The sequence below is a fragment of the Apaloderma vittatum genome, unplaced genomic scaffold (assembly GCF_000703405.1).
Source record: "Apaloderma vittatum isolate BGI_N311 unplaced genomic scaffold, ASM70340v1 scaffold22695, whole genome shotgun sequence".
NCBI classification, from domain to species: domain Eukaryota; kingdom Metazoa; phylum Chordata; class Aves; order Trogoniformes; family Trogonidae; genus Apaloderma; species Apaloderma vittatum.
Genome location: NW_009715741.1, coordinates 1 through 12,635, shown reverse-complemented (window position 1 = coordinate 12,635; position 12,635 = coordinate 1). Strand labels below are relative to the sequence as shown.

Below are 12,635 nucleotides of genomic sequence, written 5' to 3'. Positions count from 1 at the left end.
CACCTGCCCACGAGAAGTGTAAATTTTCATTTACACTTCGAGTAGCTACGTCAATTCTCTATAAGTAAAAAAAACATAGGAATTCATTTCATGCTACCAAATGAACTGAAATCACTAAAAAAAAGCAACAAAAACACACACACAAAATAAAAACCAACAACCCACACTGATTTTATAGTAGGAACTCAGTGAGCTACAAAATCATATGTCTTCAACCACTGCCTTCAAAAATCAGAGAAGGTACGAACTGAGCAAACACATGCAACTAACATTTTCTAACCAGATATATAAACACTGTGGTGGTTTGGCCCTGGCTGGAGTCCAGATGCCAACCAAAGCCGCTCAATCACTCACCCTTCTTAGATGGAAAGGAGAGAGGAAAAGTTAAACAAGAGGCTCACGGGTCAGGAGAAGGACAATTAATTCAAGCAAAAGGAAGGTTGCATGCAGAAGCAAAGGCTACTTCCCATCAGCAGGTAATGTCCCGCCGCTTCCCAGGAAAAGCAGGGCTTCAATACGCATAGTGGTTGCTTCGGAGTACAAACGCAAATAACGAATACCACCCTCTTTGCTTCTTCCTCCTTCAGCTTTTACATCTGAGCTGATGTCATACAGTATGGAACACCCCTTTGGTCAGTTTGCACCAGCTGGCCGGACCCTGGGCCCCCTCCCAAGATCTTCCCCACCCCCAATCTGCTGCTGGGGGAAGTTGCAAAGACAGCCTTGGTGCTGTGCTAGCCCTGCTCAGCAGTAGCCAAAACACTGGGGTGTTATCAACACTCTTCCAGCTACCAATACAAAACACAGCACTATGAGAGACACTGTGGGGAAAATTAACTCCATCTCAGTCAAACCCAATAAACTTAGAAAATGGCAAGATATTTTCTTAACATATACCTTTTTCTGCATTCTCAAAAACAAGTATCATAAATACTTAAAAAACAGCAAAATGTAGTTTTACAAATTTCTTCAAAATTCCTTTATATTTTTTCTCTTGTAAGAAGCTGTACTAGTTCAACCACAATCAAGCATTCTTATTCTTCTTATTATTAATGTTAGTAAAATTGCTAAAAAAGAATCTGTAACTGATTTCCATTCAACACTGGCTTATTTAAGACTTAAATAAAACTGGTTTAATCTTTATGTAAGCGTAAATAACCTGGTTTATCCTGCTTCTCATCACATCCCCTAGCCACCTTAGTCTCTAAGCTCGTATCTTTTCTCACATTCACAGCCAAAATTAAACCTACAGACAGGAATCAGAAAAATGGATAGCAAGGAACCAGACATCTCAGTCAAGCCCTTGTCCTGTGTCCAGTGAGCCTTTACAGCCACAATGAATTACAACAAAAACATCCAGACTTCATATGGAAGCAAGAAAAAAATATTACTCAGTTTCATTCAGTTAATTCATTGTGTAGCTTGACTTTATTATCTTATGTAGCTGAAACCTGTTCTAGCAAAGACTGTTGATAATTTAAAGGAAAACTTTACTTAATAAATGTTACAAGTTCCTTCTGCCCATAACACGGGTCTTAAAGAAGTTCCACAAGAGAATAATTTCTACAGAGTGAAAACTTGTATCAGAATACAGAAGAAAACAGATTCTAAACCTCTTTTAATTCTCAGTACCCTTAAACTAAAACCTTAACTGTACTAAATAGGAAGAAAATATGTGGAAATGAAAAAAAACCAGAATTTGATAAATCTAAACCAGCTTCTAAATGTAATCCCATGGTTTTGGGAGAGAGGAAAAAAAGGTAATTCTACCTTCCTTATTCTCTATGTTAACTAAACATTATCCTGCACAGATATGATCTACACATGATAAGGAGTACTGTATTTCTCTTAACCCAAAGAGAAATCTTTTACCTACAGAGGCTTTCAGTTACTCTACAACTTTCTTATTAATAAATTTAACTTTGAAACCAAACATATGCTGAGAGGTGGTGAGGGGGATAGGGAAAGGCCTTTAAAGTCACTCTAAAAAGCAGGTGAGACAAGCATGTCAACGGTAACAAGTTTTTCTGACAAAAAGAAGACATTTAAGAAGAAATGTACGTTCTGTTATTCTATGATTCTACATGCAAATTCTGCAAATCTAAACTAACAAAGCAATTTCAGGATACTTAAGATACTGCCCAACTAGATTAAATTGTTGCCACAAACTAAAATCCAATCTGGTAAACATACACAAGAGTGAAAAATATCAAAATCCTGCATTCAAGTGTGCAACCATCTTTGAAGAAATACACTCTACATACTGACATAAATTGTACTGAAATAAAAAAAAAATAAAATTCACCTCATCATATGAATGCTATTTACAAAGTTAATGAACAATTTTTAATTCTTTTCATTTTGAAGTCAACTTATCTATATTACCTGTTTTATCATTGGACCTCTGATCAACTAGGTCAAATTTCTTCATGAAACAAATCTCAGAAAATTGACATTAAGTCATCCTCGCCTGCAAATTTCAAAACTTTCACCTCTGCAGAAATCAGAGTAAATCACTTTAATTGTTACTAACAACATTAAAAACTTCCAAATGTCTATTTTCTGAATATTTAGGTTAAGCTAACCAGAACTTGCACCGTGATTTGCTACATTCAAAAATTTGCAAGCATGCCACTTCTTTTGCCTGTAATTATTAGTCAAATAAACCTTTAATATACCAAGAGCTCTTCCAAGTCTCTCCTCCCAACACACAAGTTTCACTTGCAGTAGTTTTCTTGCCTCTCCTCTGAAAATCTGAAGTTTTGCATACTTTCTGAACTGTAAGAATCAAAACAGAAACCGTATTCCAGTAGCTGTCACATTATGGCTAAAACATAACCTCTTACACCTACTTGACATTCCCTGATCATACATGCTTTCTGGCTAATGCTGCACTCAACGTTTATGCTCTTAATTGCGTATGAGTTTCGTGTCTGTTTTAACAGTCATCGCTCTGCACAGTATCCCCTTTCTGTAAAGTCTTACACTCCTTCCTGTAATCTCCTTCCTGTAATTTTTTACACAGTGAACCACTTTTACATGTTCCGGTAGATGAATTAGCATTTTCACTTTTACCTACCTTAGCTAGCTCTGCACTAGTGAACAGTTTCTATTACTTGCCATTCAGACTCAAATTACTGGTAGTGTATGAACGACCCCGTGATTTCTTCCTTGTAGATAAAATATCACCTCTAAAAGCAAACCTATGCACATTTAAAAAAAAGAATTTAAAAAATCAGGTCATTTGTTGATCACAAGTTTTATATTTTTGGGATCTATCAGTTACCAGTTTTTCATCTATAAAACATACAATGTAAACAGTGTTTTATTAAAGGTCTCAAAAAAATTACTCAGTGGCTAAGAATTACCTATTTCTTGTCTACCCAAGACAGCAGATGAAAGAAGTTAGCTGATGTATCAGAAAATTAATGACACAAGTTTAGACAGAAAAAAGACCTCCTGAAGATTCTTCCTGCCCCTCAGACACTTCGAATTTAACCAGTTGTTCATATTTCTGACCACCTTGCCCTTGTCATAAAGCACTTTGATACTACATTACATCTCTTTTTTGGAATTATGAGAAAATCACAGAATCACAGAATGTTATGGGTTAGAAGGGACCTTGAAAGAGCACCTAGTCCAGCCCCCTGCCAGAGCAGGATCACCTACAGTAGGTCTCACAGGAACATGTCCAGGCCGGTCTTGAATGTCTCCAGAGAAGCAGACCCCAGAGCCTCTCTGGGCAGCCTGTGCCAGTGCTCTGTCACTCACATTAGGAAAAAGTATTTCCTAATATTTTTGTTTTTCTAATATTTTGCTCCAGCTTGCAGTCGTTGCCCCTTGCCCTGTCATTGGACATTAGTGAGAAGAGCCTGGCTCTGTTCTCCTAACACTCATCCATTACATATTCATAACTATTAATGAGGTCACTCATCAGTCCCAAGCAGGATATTAACATATCATACACCTGCTCAAGAAAAAAAGTAAGTTATGTTTTAAAATAGGGATAGAAAACATTACAACGTTAAACTTGGACATACTGTTCCTTTGCAAGTCTTCTCATTACAGTAGTCACATTAAGGAACAGAATGATTATCCCAAAGTACTATGAGGCCTAACCAACAAAGCTCTTTAGGCCTCTTGTTTTCTATTCGTTTCAAACACATTATAACATTGCAGCACACATGGAAACATAAGTCAAGGCCACCAAAGCTTACCGGAAACCTCTTAACCCACTGGAGTGAACAGAGAGGTCTCTTGTAAGTCATCTGCTCAAATATTTCTCTCTCTTTCTAGTAACCTGGAAGACAGACTTCCCATCTGGGCATTATTCTGGAATACTGCTCCAGCAGTCCGCTCCTAGTCAGCAGGCAAGTACAATTTGTGCCTTAAAGCTTTCATCTCACTTCACAAGTAGGGAGATAAATTAAACACTGCCCAAGAGGAAAAGGAGAGATGAAAAAGTATATGTAAGAGAATTCCAGGCTACTTCACAGTTTGGTGGCTGTTTTGGGTTGGATTTTTTTTTTTTGCCATTGATGGTTTGAGAAAAAACTTTCTGCAGCAGGAAAATAGGTGAATATCAGATACAGGAAATGTGTTTGAGTAATTTAGAAAGTGTTTTAAAATTGCAGGATCAGTATTTTATTTTAGAAGCTTACACTTCAGAAATTGATGCAGTTTTGTTCCCTATATATTCATTACCATATTACAGATTAATGAATTTCAAAATAGTTTCACAAAGCAGCACTTCCAACAAAAATTTCAACAAATAAAAATTTTAACCTGCGGTATAATTGTAAGACTACTCTCTGTGCATACAACTACAGACAGAAAGCTCTGACTTCAGAAAAAGGATAAAATATTCAGAAAAAATCTAGTAAGTCACAAGTGCTCTGGTTAGTACTTTTTTAGTGGTCATAAGTACTGAAGGTATACAGGCTCATGGAAAAATCTAGACATGAATACCCTGTATTAAGTCAGTGCTTCGAATGGAAAGCCATACTACCATAGTAAAAAAAAGCAAACTTGCACAAAACACGTAAAATAAGCAAAATATTATTGGGATAAAGGAACAGCTAGCGAACTTGTATTGCATTTGCTAGGGTAGTTTTATTGTTAAAAGCTAGGAAGTCTGTTAAAGGTCTTCAGGAAAGGAAATGGCATCTTCTAACACTGAAATTACAACAGGGAACATCTGTAGTTGAGTACAACAAAGTCTGGTGACCTCACAAAAACATGAGGAAAAACTTTTTCATGTGAGGGTGACAGAGCCCTGGCACAGGCTGCCCAGGGAGGTTGTGGAGTCTCCTTCCCTGGAGACATTCAAAACCCATCTGGACGCGTTCCTGTGTGACCTACTGTAGGTGATCCTGCTCTGGCAGGGGGGTTGGACTAGATCATCTTTCGAGGTGCCTTCCAACCCTTAACATTATGTGATCTAATAAATCAGGAGAAAACATTAAGAGTATAGCAATTTTATGTAATACGAAGAAATGTTTCTTGTTTTTCATGCGCTACATTTAAGCCCAGAAAGGATTCATTTTTACACTACAACTACTGACGAAGCATAAGCCTAGAAGCACCAGTGTTGAGAACAACCTTTCACTGATGGTACAATTTTCTTCCTCACTGAAGAACTGTATAAAGAAACAACCTCTCCATACATTGAGAGGTTTTTCTCTGGAAGCGTCTATGAAACTGTACAAAAGCCTGACTTCACAGACAAATACAATCAAGACTAGGTGTTAAAGCTAGGTGCCACTAAATTGCTCTTTTCCACAGTGAAGTTATTACCACATCACCTCTTCTCTCAGCCAAAACAGAGATGAAGCTTTCTGTCCCAAATTCTGCATAGTTTTAATGACACTTGCCTTATTCAACCCTTTAAACAGAATAGGTAGAAACAGAAGGGAAAACAAATGTAAACTGTCCATAAACAATATTTCTCTTCTTAGAAAGCAGATCTATCCCAAACATTGGTTAAGGAACTAACTTTAATGGGGGCCATTAGAGAACGTAAGAGTAATTCCAGTAAAAAAAGCTATATAATTTATAAATTGCTATCTTTAGTATGATCTAGCAGCAGAGAGCTAACAGCAGTGGATTCTGGGAAGTGGCTGCAGCAATGGGTTACAAACAAACAGCATTGCTTATTACCATTTGCAGCAGCTTCCATTTCAATAGTCTCCCATTAATACATCTTTACTCACAGAACCTACAGCAGATACTTGAACTTCATGAAATGAGACACAGGGGACTCCACCCACCTAAATGCATAAAGACTTAGCACTTAATACTATCATTAATATCACAATTCTTTTCTAATATCAGTAATACATAAATAGGTTTATCTATCTTCTATCCTACCCTGTGCTTTCTAAAAGCAAGCTCTGCAGCTACTTTTAAAAGTAATTTTGAAACGTTAACATTCTAAGCCCCTAAGTACACACACAAGCTGCATTCTTCACTATGATTCTGTGGCCACATACATCCCAATTTCTCGTCTGTCAGAGACCCTCATAGCAGAGTAACACACAAAAAAATTATACAACTGACCTAGCAAAAATTCACTTCAGAAACACTGCCAAATACAGAGTAAATGTAAAAGTACTTTCTGTCTAAAATTTCTAAGCTTTTAAAGCAAACTTACAATTAACCCCTAAATTGAAGATTCTAGTACTAGTGAGACTTGAAAGAAAGCTTTCGTCAAAACTAGAAAAATCACAGAAATACAATCTTTCTATCTTTTTTTTTTTAATTCAGAGAAAAACTAAGAGGTCAATGGTCCTGGAAGTAATTGTATTTATCTTAAAAACCAAACCAACCACTAAACCCCACCTCCTTTAGAGCCATCCAAAAAGCCAGCATTCAAGGAACAGGGGAGTGAATCACTTCTTTTTGCACTTGGGAAGCGCTTCATGGAGCACCTACTCTCATTTGTGACCACAGACTTCTCTCATGCCAGCTTTGACCATACGGTTAGAACGAGGAAACGGTTTTCATAGTAATGAATAATTACTTGAACATTAACAGCAGTTCACACTAACTAGATAGAATCTATTCCAGCCTCTTCCTCAACCTTTTGCTATGCCTCACTACTCACAGACTTGCCCCTTTCCACCAACGCTATAATTTCCTCTTTCCAATGCACGTTTCATTTCCCAGGCACCTTCCACCTGCCCCAATGCTCCATTTATTTCCAACTGCTGGTCAATAATCACGCTAATTTTATCAGCTGTTAGCCTCTCATCCTCCTTGACTGCAAGGGTTACTAAGACAGGAAAGAAAAGCTAGCTCTATCTTCCTGACTGTTCACTATCCCTTTGCTGTGAGGAGTCTGCCCATCCAAGAACCACCGGAAACAAAGCAAGGTGACACTTAGTGGCAGAAGCTCCCACCACTACTTCAGTAAACCAGGAACTCATGATACAAAATACTCCATTCAGTCTCTAATAGCAGTAGGATTCTGAATCTTAAAACTGTATTACAGTCATTAACAGTGGTCACTGACAGTATTCTTACCTGCCAACTAAAAAACATGCAAAAGAAACATATTTGCAAAAGTTCAGTTATATTTCGGAATTTAAGTATCACAAGTTAGAACCAAATTTCATGAAAATAGCCTACACAGCATACAATCCAGCAAAAGATTTCGTGCTGTGTGTATTAATGTTTTCTATTTGTTAAACAATTCAGTTAAGAACATAGCATGAAGCAAACATGCATTTTCAAAGTCTCTTAAATATAAATATAGCAAAAGACTCGGTATTTTCACAATAAGAAAGAAGTGAACATATGTAGCTTAACTGAACTAATTTTGTTTGCACCAAGTTCTATAATGTATCTTAGTTTGTCAGTCTGCTTCATACATTTAAGTAGAAACTTTCACCTCCCTTTTTTACCAAGAGCTGTACTTTGCAGTTTTTACTCCTGAACAATATATATCTCCCTTACAGCGTTCCTAAAGCTACCCTACTTATCTGACCTCTTTGTTTTATTTCCTGTACACCAGAATCACCTCATCTACGCATTTAAAAAGCCTACAAAGATCATCTGTGCTCTCAGTCTGTCCATCCTCAAGCATAAGAACTCTCAAATCTTTTTACTTCCCTTTCTTCTTCAATGGAAACACTTTCCCACATCTACAAGGCCGTTCATAGTTCTATTCCCTGTAAACAATGCTAGCTTTAAGTCCCTATTTGTTACCGTTACAGAACTTCACACTGGAGTGGGTCTCATAACCCCCCCTAATCTCCTCAAACTCCACACTTGCCTATAGCAGCTGACCTACAAACAAGAGATGCACTGAGGGGGGTAGCTGTTCATTATGTTTTAAACACTTGCATATCGTGCACAAGGACCTGAAAGCAAGAACAAAGTTACCGCCGTTTTTTTCATATGTTGGATACACAAGTACTCTTTGGAAACCACCGATGTAACAAAAACTTGCAAGTACTCTACTATCTTTAGTCCAAGGTAAACTTGGAAGTCTCCAGAGAAACGATCAACTCTGTACGTAGTCTCTTTCCACAGAAACCACCCAGTAAGCAACTTTGAAAAATGCTTTGTTTGCACTGTATCAGTGTGGAAGGCTTAGCCGTAACACACGTGTTAAAACCTTAATTGAAAGCAATTGAATTTCTTAGCATAGATTACAGTTCTAGAAACACACAAGATTCTGCCATGGTTATTGCAAAAAGAAGCCGTAACCGTAAATACCTTTACACAGGTACTAAAGGTATTCACAAGAGGAGGTTCTACTATTTTCGAGTTATTAACTTTCAATCAATGTAATTATAGCCCTTACATTTTTATACACATACACTTAAATAACATTTAGCCAGTTGTCTTAACCACAAAAAAGTGAACCAGTCATGACCAAATGAGTCCCAGGTATCAGCATGCTACAGTACAGACTATTCCTGTTTCAATTCAGAGCAAAAATCACCAAGAAATACATAAAGGTGGCTTTTAATACATGGACTTGAAAGGGAGCGATTAGGTTAATTTGGCTTTATGTTCAGTATCAATATTCCAGATTTTTGTTCTGTTTTGTCTCCTAAAGGATGCGAAAGATTGTTTGTTTGGGACTTCAACACAGTTTGGGCAAATAAATACAGGAGATTTTTCAGTGAGGGTTGTTTTGTTAAGTTCAGCTAGATAGGAGGCAGTAACACCTTTGCAGCAGTTCCATGAAATGTACAGCAATTACAAACACAAAAAAATCCACAACTTTCCCCTCCCTCAAGAAGAATGTAAAAAGAGCCAGAAAACTACAGCAGCATCAAAACCAAATAATATTCTTCAGTCATATTAGTATTTCAATGAAAAATGTTAGCAATTTTTAATTCTTTTTTCCACTGTACGTGTGTAATTGCAAAACTAAGGGAGTGCTGTATCAATACCAGAACTTCAGTGTAATTCAACAGACAGAGAACGTGGTAAATTATTAATTATATCTTTTCCATATTAGCAATACACAAACATCTGTAATTCCACAGCATTTCACCTATGTTCTAACACCTACCTTCATACTGACAGAAAGATTCAGCAAATTAAAGACAAAGTTTTTATCCTCCTGCTCACATCTGCTCAGCTTTTGTTTACCACATAAAACAACACAGGATTTAATCCAGCTTTGGGTTTTTTCAAGCTATTTTAAATGCTGAAACTGGTGTCAAACTAACATTCCTAACAACACAAAAAATCACTTGTACAAATGTTCATCTATCTCCTAAAGATTAGTATTTCCCCTCAGACTGTTGAAGATACTTCCTTCTCCCAGTCTATTAAAATGTGACATGGAAAGGACCACTTTCAGATCAGAATAAATACATGAATAAATAAATTAAATTTTCCACTGTGTTAATAGTCCAAGGAAGAAAGAGGTACAGTAGGATAGTGTTCCCTTCACTTACAAAACTACAAATAATTCATTTTCCTCTGTTGTTACATCCATGCTTCAGGTCATTCCCCAACTATTAAATCCACTGGACTCATTGAGAACTTCACAATGCCTTTCGTACCCTAAAAACAATTCCCACATACAAATAAGCAAATATGCTTCCCATAGAGAGCCTCATTCTCCAGATGTTTTGATATATGCTTAACTCCACTGCAAGTAGCTCTGCTGAAGCAGAAAGAATTACTGATTGTAGCAAAACTAAGCAGAATTGCAAGAGTATGCAGGACAAGTATCTGGACAGGTGAACCATAAACAAAAGAGGACACCTGTGTTCTGAAAAGTAGCACAGAATAGCAGCTGGCTGGTCTTGCATATGCATTTAATTTTGAGATTACTATACTTTCAGATACAACGAAAATCAATGTACTTACAAAAGATGCATGTTTTTATAGCCCAGCTACAAAACTATATCATGTTATCTAGAGCCTCCCTATTAATCCAGATAAGGAAAAAACAAATAGGAATTTTAAGTACACTCAGGTACCATAGACACATTTGTGATGTGGAACTACTATTTCACAAAAGGTACTTACAGATATTTTCTTTATTTAACTATTAAGTTGTTAACTTTATAGAAAATGAAGAAGCGCTGATTTAAAGCTCTCAGTTCTCTGCTTTAATACTTCACTTTATAACTCGACACAAAAAACAAATATAGTACTTCAGAAACAGAAAATATGCTTCTAAATTCAGTCAGTAAACAGGATTTTTTAAACTGCAACTGTTATCAGTTTTTATTAAATGGAAAACCCCTTTCCTTTTTCTAAGAAGTGGGAATAAAAAACAACATCAGTTAAAAAAAATCTTGGGGATATTACTTCTGTCTATAATATCCTGTAAAACCACAGGAGGCTGACTTGACTGTGAATGTTCTCCTCTAAGCTCCTGCCAAGAGGGGCTCTCCTAAGTGCTACCTTTGATTATCATTGTGATTGTTAAGAGTTCTACACAGCAGCTAAATATAAAAATTTCTTTTTTCTTACAGGGTTTAGCCTATGAAGCACATAACTACACAATAAAACACAATACACAAAGTTATTAAAACACAGTCTCTAAAACAGCTAATATTTATTGTTAGTGAAAAGTCCAGACTACTATTTCATGTTGTCTAAATTCAGACATACCAGTTAAAAAAAAAAAAGAAAAAAGAAAGATCCACTTAATTTTTGTAGTTGTAAGAAAAACTACCGTACCTGTAAAACTAAGAAAATGAATAGGTGTTACAACGCCTAAATGATTGCTTCTAATGAAGCTTGCACTTCACTTTCACCGCAGTCTTCCAAGCATGGTACAAGGCATATTTAGTGTAACATCCTCACCATCTGAGTGATAAAGGCTTTTAATATTTATAAGAAATTAGTAACTGCTTAAATAAAGGTTAATTAAAGACAACTCACCACCATCCCTCTCTCTAACTCTGTGAGTATGCACACTTTTTGCTTTACTGTGCCCTGTGTTGTCACCATATTTGTTTTCAGGGCTATCAGAACGCCGCAACATTTTATTTGGTGGTGAAGGATCTGTGGTGTCTCGCATCTTGTCATGACGGTGATCACCGCCACCGGGGTGACTCTTGGATGAGTACTTAAGAGCCTGTAACAGATCACAAAAGAACAGGCATTCACATTAGATACGAAGACACAGAACCGATCTCTTTCCAAAAAAGCTTTTAAAAGTTAATTAATTTTCATTTCCTATTTTAAAAAAATCAGCATTAGTCTTTCTAATTTTAATTACCTACATTAATGCAACAAGTTCCATAATTAGAACTCAAGCCATTTTCTCCCACTACTACATCCAACATAACACTGGCTGTTAAGTAAAACCTACTTTCTCCATCTTTTTACCAATGAACTACAGACTTCCAGCTGTAAATGGGCCACGGTACTTCTGCACCTTTGGCAGAAGAAAAAGGCTCCACTTAGTATTAAGAATGTAAACAGAGGGTTACACTGACACTGAATCTGCAAACTGTGAATATGTCCTCCATACTGTAATCAAGGCTGCTCAGTTTCACCACTACCTTGAACTTCTGCAAGGTTTTGTCAGCACTAGTAACCCTTTAGCAGATATAATAAAAAAATCCTAGAATTCTGGGGGCCCAAAACATGTGACAATTCACTAGTAGGTACATACATACATCTACTTTTTATTACACGTTCTCCCTCCCTTCAACCTGCTTGATTTTACAGCATGAGCTTCCAAGTTGCAAGTGTTTACATCAACTGTCACTGACAGCTGCCTTCGACTGTCAGATTACATTTCAGTGATACAAATACACAGAAATGTAGTAATTCTGTGGCCTAAAGAGAGCAGTATCACAAAACATGGCATTCCCCAGATTCACTCCCTGAGAACTATTTCTACAGCAGACATAGCAAAGGAATAAAGTATCCACCTTACAGAAATTGACGTTATTGTCAACAGCTTAAAGATTTGATGTTTTCTGAACAAGCCTAGCAGTTGGCAACTGCAAAAATCGTCTCGCTGGCAACTCCAGTTATTCAGGGTCTAAATCCATGTCCTGCTCAGGTTACAGCCCCCAGCAGCAGTTTTGGGGAGAAGAAAGGACTTGGGGAGGGGGGTAGGGGAAGAACAAGATGCCTTTTGTTTTTAAAAAGAAAACACTCACCTCCCCCTGGATCTCCACTCCACTGCAAGTGACCCC

At 37.0% G+C, this 12,635-nt stretch overlaps 1 protein-coding gene across 2 annotated transcripts in view; it reads right to left on the bottom strand.

The window, feature by feature from the left end:
- The window catches only part of WAC (WW domain containing adaptor with coiled-coil), a 60,341-nt gene extending 48,784 nt beyond the window's left edge, over window positions 1–11,557 (bottom strand). Inside the window, exon 1 of one of the 2 annotated variants that reach the window (XM_009869286.1) lies at window positions 11,365–11,557. In XM_009869286.1, the coding sequence (XP_009867588.1) occupies window positions 11,365–11,503 (139 nt within the window). In that variant the 5' untranslated portion in view covers window positions 11,504–11,557. The remainder of the gene's footprint in view (window positions 1–11,364) is intronic. The other variant, XM_009869287.1, reaches the window with a different exon arrangement.
- Between the last annotated feature and the right edge of the window lie 1,078 nt (window positions 11,558–12,635).